General features: G+C 38.6%; 3 protein-coding genes across 4 annotated transcripts; 1 reads left to right on the top strand and 2 right to left on the bottom strand.

Annotated features, from left to right (window-relative positions):
• Nucleotides 1–3,748, top strand: LOC149927425 (regulation of nuclear pre-mRNA domain-containing protein 1B). Of its 2 annotated transcripts, none has more exons than XM_090158191.1 (7): nt 1–128; nt 395–570; nt 633–762; nt 828–970; nt 2,301–2,503; nt 2,990–3,292; nt 3,356–3,748. In XM_090158191.1, the coding sequence occupies exons 2-7, from the start codon at nt 420–422 to the stop codon at nt 3,503–3,505; spliced, it is 1,080 nt and encodes a 359-aa protein (XP_090014317.1). In that variant the 5' UTR covers nt 1–128; nt 395–419; the 3' UTR covers nt 3,506–3,748. The 2 variants fall into 2 exon arrangements, with proteins under 2 accessions (XP_090014317.1, XP_090014316.1); XM_090158190.1 differs by having other exon boundaries at nt 17–272.
• LOC149927424 (sodium-coupled neutral amino acid transporter 7-like) lies at nt 3,625–6,671 on the bottom strand. The gene is made up of 7 exons (XM_090158189.1): nt 6,435–6,671; nt 6,053–6,369; nt 5,860–5,981; nt 5,596–5,794; nt 5,247–5,536; nt 4,725–5,187; nt 3,625–4,006 (listed from the first exon to the last, which is right to left on the bottom strand). Exons 2-7 carry the CDS (start codon nt 6,216–6,218, stop codon nt 3,819–3,821), a joined length of 1,428 nt encoding a protein of 475 aa, XP_090014315.1. The 5' UTR covers nt 6,219–6,369; nt 6,435–6,671; the 3' UTR covers nt 3,625–3,818.
• An 8,515-nt stretch (nt 6,672–15,186) lies between these two features.
• On the bottom strand, nt 15,187–16,494 carry LOC149927423 (uncharacterized). Its single transcript, XM_090157852.1, has one exon. It carries the CDS (start codon nt 16,492–16,494, stop codon nt 15,187–15,189), a length of 1,308 nt encoding a protein of 435 aa, XP_090013978.1.
• Between the last annotated feature and the right edge of the window lie 7,530 nt (nt 16,495–24,024).

The raw sequence follows: 24,024 nt of genomic DNA, 5'->3' as shown, positions 1-24,024 counted from the left end.
ACACCTTAAGTTGCCCAACTAGTTAAGAAATCCACAACGCGTATACTTCGTCCGTGGTACTATGGTATTCTGAGCCATCTCCGACGTCGTCCGCGCTGACTCGGCGGGCGTTCGAAGAACATTTTAACGTAAACAACTAATTTTAATTAGTAAAGTCTTATTTTTTGTATTTACTTTAAAATAGTGTCGGATTATAGTAAGTCTGAATAAATTTTAGTATCATATCGGTTGATATTTAACGTTACTTCTTCTGTTCATTGTATTCAAGAAAGGTAACCGAGGCTTAAAATTGCTACTTGCTAAAACAGTATAAGTTTCTTAGAAACTTATACTGTTTAGTAAAATACTAAATATTGCCACATACTAGTGATAAACGTTAAATATTTTATTTCAGAAAGTGATAAAATAGCCCAAATATAATGTCAGGATTCACAAATGCAGCATTGGAAAAAAAATTAGCAGAACTCAATAGCTCACAACAAAGTATTCAAACTTTGAGTCTATGGTTGATTCATCATCGTAAACATCATAAACTAATTGTACAAGTCTGGTTCAAGGAACTAAAAAAAGGTATACTATTATTCACTGACATTTTAATGATTAACATTCCTAATATTGACATTGTATTTCAGCCAAACCAGCTAAGAAATTGACTTTTATGTACTTGGCCAATGATGTCATACAAAACAGTAAGAAAAAGGGACCAGAATTCACTAAGGAATTTGCTACTGTACTTAAGAAAGCATTTGAATGCATCTCATAGTATGTGGTTGCTAAATATTATATTATTTAAGAGATATAGCATTTATGTTTAAAACTATTTTCAGTAAAATTGATGAAAAAACGTTTAAAGGATTAATGAGGGTTTTGAATGTGTGGGAAGAAAGGGTGGTGTATGATGCCCCTACAATTGGAGAGTTCAGACAAGCTTTACTTCACAATAAGGGAAAGACATCTAAAGCCCCAAAAGGTAAGTTTTTATCAATTTATTTAAAATAAAATAGTGCATAGGGTGGCCGCAACCAAGATAATTTGGAACCGGAACTGAAATAAAAAATGGGGACAACACTGTAAAGCGAACTAACACTCCGTAGCCTTTGGCTTTGGCCGCCATGTTGGGTAGAATTTTTTTTCAATAGGAAAAAGCATGGGTGACGTCGTGAGACGTAGAACTGTTAGCTCCCTATACTCTTACTTATTTAAAAAAAATTGGTCTTAATTTCAATTCAAACAAGTATTTGAGCTTTATTAGATATAATAAGCTGTCACAACTCAATTAAAATTTTCCAACTCAAAAATTGAAATAATCAGTATTTTTTATTAAAACACTACAAATATATTACGACATGTCATGTAAGCTTGACATAAATATGGCATTGTCTTAAAGTTGTTAAATATTAGACTCTAAAGTACGAACTGGGAAGTAAAATGTTCACGTGACTTCCGACTTGATAATTTATGGGAACTAATTTTCTGATCAGAGCAAAATGTCTAAACCTAAAAGTAAAACTAGCTTGCGCAACTATTTTTGCTTATTTTTCCATTTGGAAGAAACATAGAACATGCAACGAAATAAAAAGTTTAGTCAAAATGAAATTTAAGTAATTTCTACATTAAATGGTGTTTCTCTCCAATTAAGCCACTTGACATAATAGTCTATAGTTTAGTGTCAGTAAACTCTCTCCCGATGCTGTTTGAGCCGAGTATGCAATGTAGATTTCCCCATGCCCTTTTATTCAGCGCCATGGATTAGGACTACGTTCAGTAACTAACTAGTCATCATAGCCAACGCTGAGCCAATAAAAGTTGTTGAACGACTTTTCAAACTTCTGGTTGGGACGTTGCGATTATCAGAGTTTACAAATCTAAGACATGGCCTCAAATGCTGCATTAATTCCTTAAAGAGCGCTGTATTTCTTAATGTAGGGCTTCTGCAATAAATTCTGCCACGATTTTGGTGGATGATGTCTTCGGAGCAAAATTATCTGACAGCGATGGGAAGACTTACTCAGTTTGTTTATTATTGACTGATTAAGACATGTTTAATTTATAAATTTGTTTTCCTAATAAATAGTAAGTTACGATTGTAAGTGCTGAAATTTTTAAAACCATCTGCAGTTTAGTGCTTGTTCTAAAAATAAGTTACTGAATGTACCCTAATTATAGTATGGAACACAATAACGCATGTGATTCGATTCCACATGGATCTGAACCCAAGTGACTGGTTCTAATTTCTTGGAAACCAAACTGGGAATTTCGTTTCTAAATACCAATAGTTGACAAAATCTAATTTTTCGCAGAAGAATCACACGCAAAGGAATCTGAAGTAAAGGATGTCAAAGTAAAGAAAGCCTCAAAGAGAAAGTCTCAAGATGACAGCAAAAACACCAACGAAGACTTATTTGACAAAGTGGCAGGAAAGAAGAAAAAACAAGAAGAGAAATTAGAAAATGCCCTGGAAGAAGACTCTGACAGCAATACCCCACCAAGAGATCCTCCTGAAGTAAATGTGTAAAATTTAAATAAGACTTTGTATTTAAATATTTATGGAATTACCATAACTATAAATAAGGAGATGATTGTTTTTTTTTAAGAAAAAAAATTGCCAAAAAACATTTTCTTGTGTAAGAAATTAGTTTATTTACGCCTCAATTTATTGAGGCTGAACGAGTTAATTTTTGAAAGCTCCAGGTATACATTCTGGAAGGAAATGCTGCAAGTAATTTTCTAAAATTAAAAAAATCCGGTGTATTTAACAAAAAATGTTTTCATGGTGCAAAAATTTGAATATTTCAAAAACCTCTGTATAGTTGTAGAAAATGTTTACAATTGTAAAAAAAGTCAAGTACAATTGCTAATAAAACCAAAACAGCTGTAGCAAACCAAAATTTGCAGCATTTCCTTTTTTTTATTAAATTTAGATTCATTCTTTCAAAATAAACAAACACTGAATATTAAAACTATGATTTGGCTGCGCTTTATTTTATAGGCTGAGGAATTAATTAAAGCATTGCAAGAACTTGAAACATCAGCTTCTACAGACGCGACTGTTAGAGAAAAAATTGCGAGCTTACCTCCGGAAGTTTCGGATTCCACTTTGTTAGAGAAAGTTCAAGATCGAGATGCCGCTGAAAGATTGTCTAGACAAGTAGACGAAGCCTGTTCACTGCTGTCCGATTACAATAGTCGACTGGCTGAAGAACTTGAAGAAAGGAAACTGGTGGCTCGAATGTTATCTGATTTCATCAAGCATCAACGTGATCAAATGTCCTTATCTGAACAAAAATTACAAGTACTTTCAAAATATTTTACAAGAATTTAAAATAAGTGATTAACAATACTTTTTTTCCTCAAGGAATATAAAGATAAACAAATGAAGGTTACCCAAGTTAGAAACGAGCTAAAATCCCATCTGCAGAACCTCCCTGATTTGACACTACTTCCAAATGTAACGGGTGGTTTAGCTCCCCTGCCATCAGCCGGTGATCTCTTTAATCTAAGGTAATTTGTGTGCGTTACGTTGTGTGAATAAAAATTAGAATGCAGACTTTTTCATATTGTACATTTATCACGCGTTTACTTATTGGTTTATATAGAATATAAACTTGAAATGTAACTTTTTGTTTAACCAATATTAAAATATTGAAATAAAGTAATTAAACTATAATACTGATTTTAATAAATTATTAAAAAAAATGTATACATAAATTAAAAAAATAAAATATTGCACTTTTTTTCGTGAACGATATGTGAAATGGCATCTTTTTTTAAGCCAGGCAGTGATTAATTATATTAGTATTAGTTTCTTAGTAGTTGATTTACGTGCATAATTCAATAACTGCATCTTTGTTAGGGTTAATATCGTCAAATATGGATTGGGTGATGACTTGTCCAAAGATAAAAGCTCCGATAGCCATAAACATCGAGCCGAACACAATACTGTATTTACTGGCTCTTGTTAAAAAATAAGGATCCATTTTCAGTGTTTCCTTCATCAAGCATAACCCTATTTGTAAATAAGTTCATTAGTTTCACAATTAAACTATAACAGGGTTGCCACAATATTAACAGAATTCCCTGACCATTTTAAGTTATTTTTACTGACTTGAAATTAGACAGTTTTAAATTTTTAAAGTTATCAGCAGTTAATAAATTTTAATAAACTAATATTTCAGTACGAAAGTTATTTCAACGTTAAAAAATCTTTCGAGGATCTAAATAATAATAGCAGAATTTGCATAGATATAGGGTAAAATTACCTTAAAAAAGTGTCTAGATTAAAGTGAATTCTCCAACTCTTTAAAATTCCCCGACTTTTTAGGCCCATTTTTAAAGGGAATATAACCTCAGGTATTTAGTGTATAACACCAACGTTTGCAGCGCTGACCGCTCTTGCCTTTGGTTTTAGAAATGTTTGGCGCCACTGTACTGGGTAATTGGAAAAATTGAAGGGGTCTTCCATAAAGATTGCTTTGCAGGTTATATTCCCTTTAAATTCCCTGACCTTTTCCCTGAATTTTTAGGTCCATTTTTAAATTTCCTGATTTTTCCCTGATATGTGGCAACCCTGTATAGTAAAAAGTTGAAAAAGCTTTTTCCACGCTGTTTAGTGAATTATGAACCTAACAGTTTAAATAAAACTAAGAGTTTAATCTTTGACAAAACCTATCTTAAATGAACCAGCGGGAAAATGCTTAAAACACAAATTTAAACATTCAGTTTACCAGGAAAAATGAAGATAAAGATTGCAGCCAAACTGCCTAGATAGTCAATCACATCTCCAATATTAGGGATTAACAGAGAGAACGCCAAACTGCTAAAAAACCAAAGTATGGCAATGATAATTCTTCGTTGTCGTTCGTAAAGCTTTGCTTGAGGAATTGACATTCTCTTATATTGGATGTATAAATCATCTATAGCGGCTCTTCCACAAAATTGAAGAATGGGATAAGTAGTTATGGTTTTCAGCGCCATAGCCAGAATTGCAACAAGAACAACATTGTCTTTAGCGTCGTACATGTATAAAATATCACTTTGAATGTGTGACCCAAATGTCAAATATCCGTAAGTAGCTGCCACTGTATAGGTAAAAGCGCATATTGTTATGGCTACCGTTACGGTTTTTAGAAAATTAGCCACCCTTTTGTCTTGTAAACATGCGTAAACTGGTACGCAACTCACGTGGCACTGAAATTATTATAAAGTATTGAAAATATAGCCTCAAATTGTGTAAAGAAAAAAGTTACCTGGTAGCCAAAACATATCACAGGAACAACTAAGAACACATCCGTCCAATGGTCTGGTTTAGTTTTAATTGTGCCAGCTGCTTCATGTGAATTTTCGTAGTATTTATAAATTATGACAAACTCAACATACATAACTGAAAACACTCCAAAACCACTGGCGTATTTTAAGAAGTCAATCTTTTTGGGGAAACAGAGGGGTAGTATAAAAAAAATAGAGGTGACAGTGGTTGTTAATTTGCGGTTCATAAACCAGACGTGACAAAAATCACTGCCATACAGTGAAGCAAAAACTGCAAAAAAAAATTATTAAATAGATATAATTTACGTTATTTATAAGATAGTAACAAACTTCGATCAAATTGGTCCCCTATGATAATAATGAATGTAATGCAAGTTCCATAGCAGTAAAGAACTATTATGACACTACAGATCCTTTGAGCTCTTTTGCCACAAACACTAGCAACTACGTCTTGATATGTTCTACTAAGGTGACATTTTGAGCAATAGGCCAAAATAACTAATGCCAAAATGGCAAAAATTATGAGCACCTAAGAATGAATATTAACAATATAAACAGAAGATAGTAACCTATACTTAATAGATTCTAACTCACAATTTGGACAAGAATAGCCACTAAAACACCCCCTGCCTGGCTGAAAGCAAGGGGGAAATCTAACAATCCCGCTCCTAACGCAGCATTTACCACCAAGAATACAGCAGCATACCATGAAGTACCTGAAAATTTTGGAAATTTCCATAAATTATAATTCAAAAAGAAACTTTAATACAATGAAATATTAATATACCATGAGTAGAAAAAGATTCGGTAGAAGTGTATGACAACAATTCATCACCATCATTACCGTAGTTCGCTAAATTTCCATCAATTTCTTGTAAATGAGAAGCAACTGGAGAAACAATATTGACTATTTCACCCCTGAGTGACACGCTATCCTCGCCATTTACAGACATTTTATTAATTTGTACAAAGCACAGTAATGTTCTTCAGACTAAAATTTTCGAAATGTACTCATTATCTAACCATAATGTGGATAGTGCAATAAACTTGTTACTCGTAATAGATAATTGATTCGAAACCCTCGACAAAGGTCAAATTGTCAAGCTAATAACAAAAACTGGAGTTATCACCATAGCATAGAGATAGAAATGAAATAGAGGGAAGATTACCGGCTACCGCAACCGCGTTAAGACTTGGAGGAGAGGCACCAGTGCTTCCACTTTGAGGGTATTTTACCCTTTTTCGCGTAAAATTGACCCCGAGAGGGATTTTTTTTCGAGGTTGAGGGCATAGAAATCTCATAGGTAACTAGAATGCTGCCGCCTACGACCAAAGATAATTTAAACTTCGTACCCTAGATTCGAATACTGAGAGCTTTCCCATTCACGGTTTTGTTACGAAGCGTTTACCCTCTTCCGGCACGTGACCTCAGAAAAATCGGCTCCATCGGTTGCGGTAAGGCGCCATGGCTACGTTCAGCAGCAGTCAACGGAAAAAAACCCGATGGATTTGATATTTTCCACCGATGAGCTTTTTCGTCATAATGACGTCGTAAGTTGCTGAACGCTTTTATTCAGTCATCGGTGTTTTTTAAAATGCCGTAGCTTTTATAGTAGTTTTACGTCAGAAATGACGTCAGTCATCGGAAAAACCGACTCCTCCAGCCGATGACTTCGGTGAGTAACCGATGACTATCGTGACGTCAAAACCGGAAACGCGACAAAGCGTACAGTAGGAAACCGATGTCATCGATTACTAATCGGTGAGTCCGATGAGCTCTGCTGAACGTACCCCATATTTAGGCCTAGATTTTTTTTATTTAAAACAAGAGTATTTATAGAAACACGCTTAATTGTAAGTCATATATTTCCAATAAAAACTTACTTTAACAAATGGTAATTCTGGTGCTTGAATATCTTCTTTCGGTAATGATGCCAATCTTGAAGAATTTCTAAAATTTCAGGCAAATATTCCTTAAGAATGTCGATGTTAAACACGAACCCTATTAAAATGGTAAATGAAATTGAATGAACTATTAAGTTTAGTCAAATTATGCTTGAATCGCTTGTAAGATTATATTACTCACCTTTAGTAAGTCTAGGTTTTTTCTTTCGATTTGAAACTTTTTTAGTGCTATAATTGTGGTCCACCATGTTTTAAAACTTCGAGTTGAACGCAAAACGCGTCAAATTACGCACCGCAACTTCCAAAAAAAAATTAGTTTCTATCCCTAGATGGCAGTAGTGCGCCACCATTGGAGCGAATTTTTTCTGAGTTCCGGCGGGAAGTGGGTAAACGCTATCGGCAACGCGCGAGAGAGTGATTTCGAATCTAGGGTACGAAGTTTAAATTATCTTTGCTACGACCGAGCTTGACGCCAGTTCGCCTTGAACCTTCAGCCAATGAGAGGCCGTAGAGTGGTTCCGCCAAGGAGGATAATAATCCTCATTGGATCCGCTACAATAGCGGGAGATAAATGACGTCATTCTCTCTGGTGACATTAAATTCTTGGCAGAACCACTCTTTGAGCTCTGATTGGCTGAGATCTGGCTATCGTCTGCCACGGCGTTTGGCCCATTTGCCAGTTACACGGCAGCATTCTAGTTACCTATGAGATTTCTATGGTTGAGGGTAATGGGTAAAATTAGGGTATTTTGAACATTTCATTTTGACAAAGTGTAACTAAGTTGGCCGTAAGTGGAAAACTGGTTTTGCTTATGTCGAGACCCTTTTAGGTTCTTTCTCTGTTGTCAGCTTTTGCCGATTGAAGCAGACAAATATATTGTTTTCGTCCCTTAGTAAGCGAATTGCATACCTACCATTAATATTTGTGTCTTTTTCTTTGTAAAAATTAAAGAAAAAACTGTGATAATTAAACTACATTTTTATGGTGTTTTTTTATGGGAATTTTCAGGGTATTTTTAAATTTAAAATGGGTAAAAGTGGGTATTTTATTGTTTGATTCTTGTGGGAATTTTAAGGGTATTATTGAAATTTGGAAAGGGTAAAAGTGGGCATTTTTCAGCTTATGTCTGAAAATGATCTTTTGGAAGTGGAAGCACTGAGAGGCACCTTTGTTTTTGACCGGGAAATTTAACCCCCCCCCCGCGAAGAAAGCGGAGATGGACCGAATTTACAACGCCATCTATCCTTCCTTTGTTTCGATGGCGCCACGTAATCTGCCCATCTCATTGGCGAAAAGGGGTCAGCACTCGCGGTCAACTTCGCCAGATACCATAGTGCCTCTATTTCTTTTCTATCTCTATGGTTATCACCATTGCGTTGGGAATATAGTACTTTTAGAGCCACCATTTATGGGACAGTTTCGTTACGCCGACTGTCCATTTGGCCGACTGCACATTTGTCCGACTGTCCATTTGGCCGACTGCACATTTGTCCGATTGTCCATTTGTCCGACTGGGAAGTCGGCCAATTGGGCAGTCGGCCAAATGGACAGTGCATTAGACCGACTGCTCATTTTTCCGACAGAAGTTTGGCTAAAAGAGTAGTCGGCCAAATGAGCTGTCGGCCAAATGGGCATTCGGTCAAATGGGCTGCTCATTTGGCCGACCAGAATTTCGGCTAAAAGAGTAATCGGCCAAATGAGTAGTCGGCCTAATGAGTAGTTGGCCATATGGTCTGCTCATTTGGCCGACCGAAAAGTCGACCAAATGAGTTGTCGGCCAAATGGGCATTCGGACATATGAGCAGTCGGTCAAATGAGGAGTCGGCCAAATGCACCCCACCCACTCACGACACGTACCAGTCACCCACCCATACACACAATTGACACAAAGCCAAGCACACAGCATATAAGCAAAGACCAAACAATTTTAGGGATTAATATAGTTTTTTTTTATGAACTAAAATCTTTAAGGGAAAAACTTTGAATTAATTAAGTGGTCACCAGGGCCACTAACACTCCCAAGCATTTAATTTTTAAACTGGCCCAGCTAATTTTTAAACTGGTGATTGGCCTTATTACTCACACTGCTTGTTGATGTTGAACACTTTTTACGCTTGTTGTAAAATATCGTCTGTTGCGGCGTCTGCAGCTAGCCTTACTCCGCGCCTGGACGTCACATGACCATTGAGCAACGGAAAAACCTGCTATCATAGCCGATGACTTCGTTGCTCAACGGACAGGCAACGTGACGTCAAAACCTGAAGTCAAAAAACCCGTTCAGTAAAAAACCGCTGACCGTTGAGCTCAGTGCTGAGCTTTTTTAGAGTTACTGAACGCAGCCCTTCTTTCAAGCAATTGTTCTTCAGGTTACTTGGTCTATGCTTCAAGACCCCAGCCACAGCAAATATAAATTGTGGCTCTAGAAGTACTATATTCCCAACTCAACGGTTGAATATGGTTATCACTAGGGTTGGACATAAGGATATTTTTTTTAGAAGTCACTGACTAGTGGTAGTAAAAATGGACAAGAAGGACAGCCAACATTTTGCTCTACCCGTCAGAAATAAAATAGGAATTTATTATCACTTGAGTTACATGACTTTGGCGATTTTTTTTAAATGAAATGGAATTGATAAATTTATGATACGCCATATTCGCCATTATTTATGAATATTTAGGTAATTTTTACACTAGTCAAATTGACTAGTGAGCCCCAGATTTCGATTAATTTTAGTAGTCAGAGCATTTATTTTAGTAGTTAAATGCCGTGACTACTGCCTTATGTCCAGCCCTGGTTATCACTTCGTAAATTTTAACGCACACAATATTGGAGCTACTGTAAGACAATCATGGAAAAATCTTAGCAACTTAGAGTCACCTCCGTTATTTTTTTTATAACCAAAAGTCGAAGGCCTCATAGGTCTTAGGAAAGAAATTGATATTTAAGGGTGCCCCCTTAGGAATTTGACGGGCCCCCTCAGTTGAAAAGTCCTGGCTACGTTGAGGTTTATCTTCTTTTGGGGTGTTCTTAACATAAGTGCGATCTTTAACAATCAATAGGGGAGAGACTCAATATGAGTCTCGTTTATTTTGATCCGGGTGAGGGAGGCTTTTGGAAAGGTTCTCAACATTACGGTTTAATTTCTGGCGTTTCTGGGATTCTTTCTGGATACTACGATGCTAGAAGTGACCTTAGACGACTTTAACTCCGCAAAGAAGGGATGGAACCCGGACTAGGGCACTTTTGGCGAGTTGAGCTTGATGAAAGTTCTTCACAACACAGACCCGTTCTTTATCTGAAGATTTTGGGTATCACACAGCAACTCGATGGGCAAAATGCATCTCTTAGCGATATTTATTTGCGCACTTTTCGTATAACTCTGGGAGAAAATCACTAACTAGGTTTTCTTCTGACTATTTGTCTTGGTGGTTTCTTTGAAGGAGACTCTTTCCGCTTTTCCGGGATATAATAATAATATTAATAATAACCAGCTAGGCTAATACCCAAGGCACCACCTTAGGCCTAAGTCATCATGCGACTTTTGAAGCCCTTAATTCAGGTGGCCGGGTTACAATGCGTAGAAGGGTGGTGGCAAGCCCTGCATGCCACGAGATCGAGCCAACAGCTCCCTACACTAACTATTACCGTTAACGTAGACAAGTTTTTGTGGAAGGGGAAACCGAAGAACTCGGGGGAAAACCCCTTAAACCAGTGGGGAGAGAACTTGCAAACTCAACGCAGAAGGAGTTGTTCCGAGTTTGCACCCAGTGTCACAAGCTGGGATCGAACCCGGCTCCTCTTGTCGCGAGGCGAAAGTGCTAACCACTCCGCCACCCCACCATCTCTCGGTTTGGTCTCTCGCTTCTCTTCGGTTACAGGGTGGAAATGTTAGGTACCAGACACGTGTAGTTACTTGTGGTTTCGGTCTGGGGTGATGTGATTAAAAGTCTAACCAAGTTTCTGATTCGCTTGGGATGATCTCAGTCCGTTTGGATAGACAAGGATTATCTCTTTCCTCTCTTGTCTTTGGACGGTAAGCGGAAGGCTATCCCGGGCCTCCTGAATCTGGGCTCCAAAAAAGGGAAGGCTGCGGAAACGGTAAAGTTTGGGGCTTCTTCCTTTCGTGACCATGTTTCTAATGATACGTCTCACGTCTGAAACGTGTCTCGAGTGCCCGAGAGAGATAAATTTTGGGGGTTGGCTCTTCGAATTTCTCCCCCCAAAAACCTGTACCATATTTGTTCAAGGTCAGTTTCAGATCAAAGTGTAGAGTTTTGTTCAATAAACGCCCCTTTAGTTGCCGTCTTGACCACTCGGTGGCGCCTCCGCCGAAATATTTTCAAAAAATTTATCTCTGGAGTTTGCTCTCTTTACAAGCTCTGACGTCACGAAACCCAGACTAAGATACCCGACCGGGACCCGGAATTTGTATACTTAGAGAGAATGATCCACTTATGATTTAACTGATTTATTACATTGATGAATATATACATAATATGAAATGATGCATGACGCTTGTGTCGTAGTATCGGGCTAACTAACTAACTTCTTGTTTCCTATCTATCTCCTTGACTGCCTCTACTATATGCGCCACCTAACGGTGTCTATCTAAAGAGTCTATGATGTCATACACTACAACCACTCTCTTTTTTTTATAAGAATTAAATTCTCTATATCAATAGCTTGAGAGTTCAATTTTTTTCACTTCACAAATTCAATTTAACAATTGGTTTCGATTTTCGCGTACTTCTTCTCTTACATGGTTTGTACACGGTTTTTGAAATATCTTTGGGAAAGTCTCTTCGAATTTGGATTGTCGAGTTTGCGTCACGATTTGATCGTAATGATGCTGTTGATGTACTGGCCACATTCTGGGTATGATTGTCCTCATCTCTTTGGTCTTCAGGATCTTTTCTGGGTCTAGTCTCGCTGATGTCGTCTAATTGATTAAGTTCTATCTCATGATTACTCTGGTCATGTTGTCGTGATGATTGATTGTTCACTGGAATGTCAGGCTTACTGGTTCCGGGAATCTGTTCTACTGGGATTGGATATTCTTCCCTGGATTGATCGTTGTCTCGAGAATGAATACTCTGCTTCTCCATGTCTGGATCTGGTCGGTTGGCAATCTCATGATCGGATTCAAGATCACTGCCTGGGATTGTCTGATAGCTGGAATTCGGTGATGACTGGTTACTGGAACTTGGTGATGACTGGTTACTGATATTGGGTTGCGCTCTAGTTACAGATCGGTATCCGGCATCAGGATTATGACAGGATACACCATCTCTCGGATAGAGTGCCCATTCTTGGTTTTCTCTTCTATGAGGTATCTCAAGATGGGTTTTCTGCATAACTCTTCTCGGTCTCATCTGATTCTGGTGTCTTCGGACTATACCTCTACCGGTCGCAACTTCGTACATCATGTTTCCTAGTCTTCTCTTTGTGACTCCTTTTAACCATTTGTCTCCTCTACCGTAATTCTTGACCAATACCATTTCTTCGATCTGATACTTCCCGTAATTGTACTGATAGTTGTTTTGTCTACCTTGATGATTCTCAGAACTACTTTTCTCCCACCTTTCTTCGTTTGAGTGATTTAGTTGTATTATGTCCAATTTAGTTCGGATAGTTCTACCAAACATGATTTCTGCAGGTGATTTTCCGGATTTCTGGGGAGTTCTCCTGTAGTTAATAAGAAATCTTGCTATCCTCAGGTCTAAGGTTCCTTCATGAAATTGTTGATCAATGGTTTGAATTGTCTCATTAGAAGTTCCGTCTAATTTCTTCAGTGTAGTTTTTACTGTTCAAACAGCCCTCTCCGCTTGTCCATTGGAGGCAGGATGATATGGTGCAATTGTTCGATGTAAAATACCATTTTTCTTCATATAGTCCTGAAATTCACCACTAGTGAAACCGGTTGCGTTATCGCTGACCAATGTATGCATTATTCCGTAACGAGCTAAGTTTTGTCGCAGAAATGTAATAACGGAATGCGAACTTGTGTTATTCGTTACTCCAATCTCCAACCATTTTGATGTTGAATCAACCATTATTAATAGGTATTTCCCATTTATTGGTCCAGCAAAGTCTATATGAACTCGCGTCCATGGTTGTAATTCTTCTTTCCATTTAGAATATTCAGCTCTTGGTAATGCTGCGTTCTTTTGGCAAATGGAACACGTCTTAATTTTATCTTCTTTGTCCCGATTTAATTCAGGCCACCAAACTTTACTTCTGGCTAACTGCTTGGTTTGTACGATGCCTTGGTGAGTACTATGTAATTCATTGAGTATAGCTTCTTGGCATATCTTTGGAATTACTACTTTGTCGGAGGCTAGTATAACACCTTGATGGATTGTGAAATCGTATCGTCGTTTCCAATATGGTTTGAAAGGTTCTCTGACATTGTCAGGCCATCGATTCTCAACGTGTTGGTATACTTGTTTCAAAATCGGATCGTTGAGAGTTTCTTCAGCAATTTTGCTTGCAGACACAGGTCCTTCTTCCAACTGTGATAGTGCGAATACATATTCACACGGGATAGGTGTCTTTGCTGGCTCCAATAACAGTGGTAGTCTACTTAATCCGTCTGCATTCGAATGATTGCTTCCCTTTTTATACCGTATCTCATAACTGTATTCTCCCAACATGAGTGCCCAACGTTGAAGTCGGCTTGCTGCTGTCTGAGGTATTAGTTTTGACTGTGAGAATATAGTGATCAATGGCTAGTGATCAGTCAATAATATAAACCTTCTTCCAAGTAGATAGTCACGGAATCTTATCACTCCAAAAATAATGGCAAGGGCTTCCTTGTCCACTTGAGCGTAGTTAAGTTCTGCTGGCATCAAGGATCGACTTGCGTATGCCACAGGTTTTTTTGACCATCAATTATTTGTCAGAGGACTGCACCGACGCCTTTTGGAGACGCGTCGCATGCAAGGTATAAATTCCGATTTTGGATTGTTATGAATGAGAAGATTTGATGACACTAGGGCTTTCTTGGCTAATTCAAATGCTTCTTTTTGCTCCTTTCTCCAATACCACTTGGAGTCTTTGCGTACAAGTTCGTATAATGGTGACAGTAGTTGAGCACAATGGATAATAAACTTTCTATAGTAATTTACGAGCACTAAAAATGCTCTGAGTTCTTCTACGTTATTTGGTTGTGGTGCGTCTCTGACTGCCTTCGTTTTAGCTTCATGTGGGTGCAACCCATGCTCATCCAGCCGATAACCCAGGAAATCTAATGAATTTCGCCGAAAAGCGCATTTTTCTTTACGTAGTTTGAGTCCACCCTTTCTAAATCGTTCAAGCACAGCTTCCAATTGATTTAGGTTATCTTGTTCATCAACACCTCCCAACAAGATGTCGTCTTGAAAAGGGGATACCCTGTTCAATCCTTGAAGCAACGTTTCCATGGCACGTTGGAAAGCGGCGGATGCGGAGGCTACTCCATACGGTAGGCGATTGTTTCGAAACAACCCTTTTGAGGTATTAATTACTACCAATTCTTTGGATACATCATCCAATTCTAGCTGGCTATAAGTTTCTTTCATATCCAATCTACTGAAGACTTTGCATCCGGCTAAATTTGAAAATATGGCTTCAGGTTTGGGCATAGGGTATTGTTCAATGTCGATATTTGGATTCGCTGTTATCGAAAAGTCTCCATACAGTCTAACAGTCCCATCAGTCTTCATAACTGTCACTATTGGTGCGGCAAATTCTGAGTGAGGAATACTAGTGATAAGTCCTTCCTCCTCTAATCGCTTTAACTCAGCTTCAACTTTAGTCTTCATTGCGAATGGCATACTTCGAGCTCTACAAAATACTGGTTGACTATCTTTCTTCCTGTACAAATGTACTCTGTAACCCAATAATTTTCCAGAACCACTAGAGAACACTGCTTCATTCTTCTCTAGTATTGCCGTCAAGGTTGTGTTTGCGCTATCTAAGTGTGCAACTGTCTTGAGGTGGGGTCTATCCTTCAACACCCACTTAGGATATATCTTCAATGTTTGAATCCATTTCCGTCCACACAAGGACCATTGCCTTGATATATGACCAACGGTAACTCAGCTGATCTACCTTCATATTGTGCCTTGACAGTGGTTCGCCCTTTAACTTGTAAGGTCTTCCCATGAAAATCTCCTAGAGTGATGTGAAAGTCTTCTAGTTCTTTTAGGTTTGGTATTGTCGTAGCAAACTGTTCTGAGATCAACGTGAAAGCCGATCCGGAATCCATCTCGAATTCAATGTCTCTTCCATTAACTTTACAAAAGACCATCCAAGGTTCTGGTATATCTGAATCACTTGTATTGTCTCGTACGACTACATTCACTCTTTCATGGTGTTCGTCAGTAAATGCTTGAGTTTGACGTCTATTGGCATTATTGTTATCCTCATTTTCCTCCACCATAGGAGTTGTCTTGTCTGTAATAATATGGTACAATTGGTAATCAGACACAATGTCTTCACTCGGTGCCATGTAATGAGTGCTAGCGTGACTATTTCCTCCTCGCTGCGGTGCTCTTCTTTGGTAACCACGATGTCTGGTACTTCGAGATCTTGCTCGTCCAGCATTAGAGTTTCCTTTCTGAAAGCAAGCACGTTCTAAATGTCCTTTCTTTTGACAATGTCTGCATATGGATTGCAAGTATGGACATGCAGATGAACCGTGATCAGTATTATTACATCTGTTACACTGATTGTTCTCTGCTGAATTCCGCTGTTGAAATCTATTTGTACGTGGCTGTGGAATCTCATTCCTATCGTGATGCGATCTCGTTTGCCTATTTCGATAGGTATGCGATCGGCCATAAATCTTATTGATGTTATCTTTGTTATTTCCTCCACCATTAGCTGCATTCATTGCTCTAGAATCCCTTGTGGCAGCTTCCATTGCCTGAGCTATGGTTAATGCTTTGTCAAGAGTTAATGCTTCTTCCTCCAGTAATCGGATCTGAGTACGTTCATCCTGGATACCGGCAACGACCAAGTCTCTTATCATGTTGTCTAATTCTGTTCCGTAATTACAATATTCAGATAACTTCCGTAGTTCTGCAACATAGATGGTTAATGTTTCATTGGCTTGACGTTGTCTTTTTCTAAACTTGAGTCTCTGAGCTGCTTCTGATGGTACAAGGTTAAAACGTTTCTTCAGTATCTCTACTAATTTATCAAAAGTCTTATCAATAGGTTTTTCTGGCAAGAGAGTATTCCTTAAAATTCCATATGTCTCTGCTCCCACACAAGATAGTAGGATCGCTTTTCTTCTACATGGTTCATCTATTTCATTTGCAATAAAATACTGTTCCATCCGTTCCGTGTATGATATCCATGATTCTTCGTGTGAGTTATATTTCTCTAAATGTCCGTAAGTTGGAATGATGTCAGGTTGGTTAGGCTTAAATTCTGAGCTTGAAAAAGCAATATGGCGTCGCGGCGGGGCTTACGAGTGGCGAATCTGCGCAGTGAATTTCTTCTAGAATATTCGAAAATGGCGTCCTTCTCTTCTCGACGTTTCGTTACGTTGCCTGTCACCTAAACCAAAGCCTATTTCTCGCTTGATTATCCAATGCCTTGTTACCTTCCTTGATGTTTTATTATTGCACCTACACCTCTTCCGTGGAAAAGCTTGTTTCCTTTATCCCCGTCGCCATTTTTGTGTGTTGGTTCTTGTATATTTATGGAATGAGCTTTAACGTATATGGATATAACCAAGAACGTATATATGTATAAGAACGTTGAACGATCAAATTGGCACCTGGTGCCATGATGCAATCGGTTACAGAATAGCTCAGCCCAAAAAACCGCGTGCGGCGCTCGCTAAAGGTTAAAACCGTTTCTAGTTCGAGCGCGCGCTGCACGCGGATTTTAGGGCGGAGTTATTCCGAAACCGATTGCATCATGGCCCAAGCGATGCCTTTTGTTCAACGTTCTTATACATATATACGTTCTTGATATAACTGATTTATTACCTAATAATAATATGAAATGATGCATGACGCTTGTGTCGTAGTACCGGGCTAACTAACTAACTTCTAGTTTCCTATCTATCTCCTTGACTGCCTCTACTATATGCGCCACCTAACGGTGTCTATCTAAAGAGTCTATGATGTCATACACTACACTTCGCTTACTTGACAGGCGTCTCCATACAAAAAAACCTGTTAACACTTTCGAAACACGGGAGAAGTTTCTGACCGACTGTTAGAGGCACGGGGAAAAATTTGACCAGCGGCGGCTATCGTATGCAAGTTGAGCCATATTAAACACGCCAGTATATGTAGCGAAGCGTATGTCTTTGCTCTTGACGTGACGTTACGAACCAGAGACAACGGCTCCATTTGCGTTTCTCCGATTGCTCTTACTACACAGTTAGAAAAAAGGGTTTCCATGGGTTTTATTAGGGTTTGCTTTGGGTTTAAAAAGGTTTAGGAAAAAATTATAAACCCTTAAGGTTTGTTTTGGCAACTTGCATGGTTTGAAAAGGGTTAAAATGTTTAAAGGAAACCCCTATAGATCAATGGAAAACCCTTAGGATTCCAATTTAAGAACCTATAGAAAAAAAAATAATAATTTATCACTTTTTAAAACCCTTTTCAAACCCTGCACGTTTTAAACTATCTCACGCCATCTACGACAAAATTTGATATCAAGCCGTATAATAATTTCATAAAACGTAAAGGAAGACGGACTTTCCCCAAAATGGTATCTCTAAACATCGTTGCAATCATACATCTTTCGGTGGTTCTGTGGTAAAACGCCTGCCTGTCGTGCTAGAGAGCTTGGGTTCAAAACGCGCCCCTTGCAATCGCCAAAATTGGTTATAAAGTCGTAAATTAAATTAATTAATTTTAATTTAATTTATAAATACAAACCCTAGGAAGTGTTTAAAGGGTTTGAAAAGAGTAAATATAAACCGTGTTGTGTCGATTGTCTGTATTTACGGGGTTTTATTGCAAACCCTAGGAAGTTTTTAAAGGGTTTCTAATGGTTCAATTTATAATCATAAAAGTGCTAATTTTTAAGCCTTGTGGGGTTGAAAATTTCCGTTAAAGGGTTTTGGAGGGTTTGAATTTGTGGAATTTTTTTTAAGAACCTTGGGGGTTTATAATCAAACCCTTTTTTCTAACTGTGTACTTAATTGAAAATTGGCGTGTCAACCCGACTTCGTGTTTTTTCCCGCCAACCTTTGACATGGTTCGTCTTTCGTCTCTTTCGAACGCGGGTGTTTTTTTGGTCGTCGGGAGCATCTGATGTTTCTTTCCCCCTTGCGTTACTTTTCCCCGTCTCGTTTGCCCTTTAATCGCCCATCCTTAATTATGGCACTCCGTTTCGTTGTGAATTATTTGCCTCTTTGCTAAACTCTTTTTAATTATCATTATATTGTAAAAAAGTAGTCTTTAGTTTTAAGTTGCATTTTGTTTCCTTAATTAAGCCTTATTCCCCAAAAAAGTTGTTCACCACATTTTTATATGTATTTTTATCCCTTAAGTCCTACCAGACACCGCCCCTAATCCTTCTGGTTATTCTTGTATGTCACAAATTAGCGACATCTAACGGCGAAGATTCCAAATGCCCTCGCACACGTGGGGACCAAAACTGTACACCTCAACAAGGGAGGTCTCTAGGTCATCCACTTCTGGTTTTTAATGGGTCGCAGTGTGCAATCACTGGTGGCTTTACCGGGGAGGGGGTCTGGCTCTTGTAACCCATAAGGGCGATGGCGCACTGGGAGATGTGATCAAATGGTCCTCTCTCCACCTCCGAATTCGGTAAGGTAGGGGCTGGAAACTGGGCTTCGGGTCAGGTTAACGGATAGGGTCCAGGTATACTGGCCATATCGGCGGGATTGGTAACCTGGTGTGGGGTGGCGGGTCTCCATATCTTGGAGGAGGGAAGTATTCTGGAGAGGAAAATCCCATAGCGGTAATAAGAACGTCCTTTCCCGCCTATTGCTGTTAGAATTACTAAGACTACCCCGGTTAAACCGGTTTTTGGTCGGACGTCAGCTTTATCTGCCATCATTCTGGCTTGATGACGTCCGACCAATACTTATCTCCTCCAAACTGTGACCCTGTTTCTCGGTCTTTTGGAGTCACACCGGGATCTCCGGTGCCAATTGTGCCGGGTTACGCTGGGTCGCAGTGTGCTCGTCGTTTCCCTTTAGGGGACCTTTTCTTATGGGCTAGGCACTCTACCTATATAGATCAGCCCTGATCGGGTGGAGTCAGGGCCGTGCTTAGGGGGTGGCGAGCCGGGCGGTCGCCCAGGGCAGCTAAAATTTTACCATAGGGATGTATATACCGGAGGGCCGCTACACTCAGTTTCGCCCATGCATTTCGCCCGGGGCCGCGAGACCTCTACGCACGGCCCTGGCTGGAGAAGGCAATCTACCTATATAGATACATGTACATGTAGGGTGTCGGCTGGAGATGCTAGAGCATCCGCTCTTATTCCCACAGTTGTGCGCGAAGTGGCGTTGTGGTCGACCCATTGCTGGGTTTCGCGGCTTGCGTCGAAGGTCCTGCGACCGCAGTAATAGGGTTATCTCGCTGCCATGGCTGTTTTGTCATTTGGCCGGACTGTGGACGCTGGCGTAGGGAATAATGATGAAGACCTCCAGTGATAAGGATATAATTCCAGGTGCACCGGGCTATAACTCTGATAACATGTCATCCACTTCCAGGCTTTAGAGTAGCTCTCGTTAGCATTATTGTTTTAGATAATTTGGCTTTATTTTTATCACAGCCTAACACCATAGGTAACAGATATTGGTATGACACTGAAAGATAAATTTTGGAGGAGTTAACTCTCGACGTGTTTTTTATTTTCTAAATTTCAATAGGCCATGTTGCCTACGTAAAAAGCACTGGTTATTCCGGCAGTTCCAAAGACTTAACCACGTTATGACATTTACAAACATTGTCGAAAAACAAACTATCATTAAAAAAATTATCTTTTTGAGAATACACTGTTAAAAAAATTCGTTCAGAAGACGTTCAACTTAGAACAGTCTGTTCAAAAATGAACGATAGCGTTCTACAGGTATGTAACAGAGAACTGTGTGTTCAAGATATTTTATTTCGTTCAAATAAGAACGAATGCTCTTTCGCCCTCTGGAGGAAGGCTTGTAAACTACACAATAGAATAGATTCGTTCCAATAGCTAGGAGATCGTTCCCCTTAGAACAGGTTTTACACACAATCCTATATGGATTTCTTTGTATTGGTTTCATGTACAACGTATGACCAAAAGTAACAAATAAGTGTGACACTATTTTGCGGAAAACGTCGTAAGGCCAAAAGTAACAAATAAGTGTGACACTATTTTGTGGAAAACTTCATATGGCCAAAAGTAACAAACAAGTATAACATCCATAAAGTAATAAATGAGTGGTTTAGAGTACGCTTTGTTATAGGTAGTTTTTTCGTACATTATTATGTTGTGTTAAGTTAGTGTACTGGTTGATTAAACTATTACTCGTAGTAATTTATTTACAGGGTGAGTTAGAACATGTTGTAATAAAGTTGTTTTGGTAGTTGTATGTACAGTGTATTTGGAAATTTACCGAAAATTCAATTTCATTGTTGGAGCGTAGCTCCTTCACTAGCTACTCAAATGGCGTTAGGTCTGTAACGCTGTTTCTCAGAAACTACCCCTCCTATTGAAAAGAAACTTCACACAAATAACGATATAAATAACCTCCGTGTCCTAACGAAGTGGAAAATGAAAAAGGGTTGTGAAAGGTCCGAATTTATAGGACACGCACCGTTTTTTTAAGTATATTTTTATTTGATTGGCAAGGTAGACGAAATTCGTTCGGAAATGTAATTGCCCAAGTTCCAGAATTAAAATTTATAGAAAATATTTCGTAATATACTGCAATTTGGTTTGACGTCCTGGTTTTCAGCATAGAAATAAATTCTAAAATCGTGTGTTACCAGTTCTCGGCCTTTCGGCTGAGAACAGAATGTAATATCTTTTGCGCTATGGAAAGATTTTATTTATTTAACGCATATCACTTTCGTGGTAGATATTTTAAGCTTAATAAGATGGTTGTAGTTGAGGTTGGAACTAAATTCAAATAATCTAGTTTTAGGCCTGGTTTTCCTGTTCGGTGGGCAATGGGTTAGGTTAGGTTACTTTTATTAATTTAGCATGATGAACCACCGGCAGGAGACATGAGCTATAATTTTGAGAGCAATAACTTTATGTACTCTTTGTATTGGGTAACGATAAAGCATTCCAAGTCGAACGAGGAAATGATCCACGGCGAACGACAAAGCGTTCCACCGCGAACGACAAAACGTTCTAATTTGAACAAAGAATGTTTGTTCAATATAGAACATCTAAGTTCAATATTGAACCATCAACAATCGTTCTTTATCGAACGAATATTTTTTGTTCATATTAGAACCAAATGGCGTTCTGTTACAGGGAAAACCTTCTGAACGGCGATTTGTTCAAATTAGAACAATTTTTTTAACAGTGTAGGCATATATTTGTTACTTATGTTCCTCGTGGCAACAGTGATGACAGAGAAGGATGTTGGCAAAATGAAGCTTGATCATAAAACCACTCGCAATCAGAATCATAAATATAAATCTCGGGAAATATAATTTTCAGTTCCGCATTTTTATTTTTATCGACTCGAATGACGTTCCCTCTGTTAATGCTGTGACTATCCGACCATAATGAGAGATACGCGACTCGTGTCTTAACGAATTTTAGGTTTCACTTGGCCACAATAAATACTTCAAACAAGATGTCACGGACATTTAAATACACACCCCCGATGTATTAAATATATTTTAAATATTAATTTTAAATTTGAACCAATCATCTTGTACTTAATAAACCAAAGAGGAATTTTATTTCGAAATAAGGTAGCGAAACACGAACACGTTATTTAAAATTATTTTTTAGGCAAACCGAATTTTTCGAGATACCTGGTTTCAAATTTTGCAAGGTGGGTTGACATTTTTACCCACCTTTTAATATACAGGGTCTTTTTTTTTGCTCGGAAAAGTGTTTTTTTTCAAAAACTATTTATAGTACCGATTTCAAATTTGGCAGGTCAATTCTCTATACCGGGGGACATCAGTTTGAGAAATTTGAGCGTTTTCGGTAATGTTTTTCACCAATTTTGAAAAATTATTTTTCGACCACTAGGTGCGAGATAAAAAATTTCTATTATAAAAATGTAGGCCGTCATCGAAAACCCTTAAAAATTGTTCACTCGACGAAAAACAATTTATTTATCAGTGAAAATTCGAGCTTGAAAAATTTACAAGTTGGTGAAGCCAAATTACGATTGTTTGAAACGATAATTGAAACCGAATTACCTAATCCAGTTGAAACTTTGGTTAAAAAAACGACCGGATTTAAAACACACGAGGCTATAGGTCAATCCTAAACATGCATTGGGTATTTAAAGGAAAACTTTGGGAGATTATTATCAGTGTTTGATAATATTTCGAACAATGCCTCGTTATTCAGTAGCTGAGCGTACCGAGATAGTTGCCATTTACTATGGAGAAGCAGCGCAAAACCTTAGAAGAGTGACTGAAATCTTCGCAGAAAGACATCCAAATGGAGCACCATCTGTAAATACAGTAAGACGAGCAATTCACGATTTCAATCAATTTGGTCACTTGCAACCTAGGTTTCGCGGATTGGGTCAACCGGATTTAGACTTCGAGAACAATGTACTTGCGTACTTTGTGGCATATCCTCGTCACAGTTGCGCTAACGCCGCTGCTGATTTGGGTTGTTCTGCAAATCGTGTGCGGAAAATTCTTCGTAAGAATCGCTATCACCCATACAGAGCTACGCTCCACCAAGGACTAATTGACGGAGACCATCAAAGACGTTATGAATTTAGCAACTGGTTACTAAATGCTGTCCAAGAAGATAGACAATTTTTGCGCCATGTTTTGTTCTCCGACGAAGCGTCATTTTCTAGAGATGGGCCCTTTAATCATCAAAACAGCCATCTTAGGTCTGACATCAACCCACATTGGGGTTTTGAATATCATCACCAGGTTCAATTTGAACGGGTCAATGTTTGGGTTGGACTTGTTGGAAACCGTTTGATTGGTCCCTTTTTCCTGCCGACGAACCTCAACGGCCAAAGGTATTTACATTTTCTACAGAACGAACTGAGTGACGCAATCGACGACCTTCCATTGGCTGAAAGACGTCAGTTGTGGTTTCAGCAAGATGGCGCCCCTCCGCATTTTTCCCGGCAAGTAACTGAGCACCTCAACAACGAGTTTCCTGAAAGGTGGATAGGGAGAAATGGTCCAGTGCATTGGCCAGCAAGGTCACCTGACCTAACACCGCTGGATTATTTTCTCTGGGGATTCGTTAAAGCAAAGGTATACGCCACGCCCATTGAAACTAGGGAGGAACTCATTAGACGAATAATCAGTGCTTGCCGAGACGTCACACCAGAAATGGTAGAGAAAGTGTTTGAGAACTTAATTGTCCGCGCACAAACCTGTGTTGCAGCCAATGGTGATATTATTGAAAATGTTTTGTAAAAATTTATGTGAATAAAATATCTGCATTTAAAAACCAAACGTGTACATTTTTTCAAGTGTGAAAACTCTACTACGTTTGTATTAGACTTGTTCCCTTTTCAATTATCGTTTCAAACAATCGTAATTTGGCTTCACCAACTTGTAAATTTTTCAAGCTCGAATTTTCACTGATAAATAAGTTGTTTTTCGTCGAGTGAACAATTTTTAAGGGTTTTCGATGACGGCCTACAACTTTATAATAGAAATTTTTTATCTCGCACCTAGTGGTCGAATAATAATTTTTCAAAATTGGTGAA

The sequence above is a fragment of the Leiobunum rupestre genome, chromosome 9 (assembly GCF_980474605.1).
Source record: "Leiobunum rupestre chromosome 9, qqLeiRupe1.1.hap1, whole genome shotgun sequence".
Lineage (NCBI taxonomy): Eukaryota > Metazoa > Arthropoda > Arachnida > Opiliones > Sclerosomatidae > Leiobunum > Leiobunum rupestre.
This window is presented reverse-complemented; position numbering and strand designations above follow the sequence as displayed.

Excerpts from the sequence above, each read along its gene's own strand:
- LOC149927425 (XM_090158191.1), top strand. The coding sequence starts at position 420 with ATGTCAGGATTCACAAATGCAGCATTGGAAAAAAAATTAGCAGAACTC. Across the intron at positions 571-632 it reads GTTCAAGGAACTAAAAAAAG|CCAAACCAGCTAAGAAATTG; the intron begins GTATACTATTAT and ends ATTGTATTTCAG. Across the intron at positions 763-827 it reads GCATTTGAATGCATCTCATA|TAAAATTGATGAAAAAACGT; the intron begins GTATGTGGTTGC and ends AACTATTTTCAG.
- LOC149927424 (XM_090158189.1), bottom strand. The coding sequence starts at position 6,218 with ATGTCTGTAAATGGCGAGGATAGCGTGTCACTCAGGGGTGAAATAGTC. Across the intron at positions 5,795-5,859 it reads TGGCTATTCTTGTCCAAATT|GTGCTCATAATTTTTGCCAT; the intron begins GTGAGTTAGAAT and ends ATTCATTCTTAG. Across the intron at positions 4,007-4,724 it reads CTTTATCTTCATTTTTCCTG|GGTTATGCTTGATGAAGGAA; the intron begins GTAAACTGAATG and ends ATTTACAAATAG.
- LOC149927423 (XM_090157852.1), bottom strand. The coding sequence starts at position 16,494 with ATGGAACAGTATTTTATTGCAAATGAAATAGATGAACCATGTAGAAGA.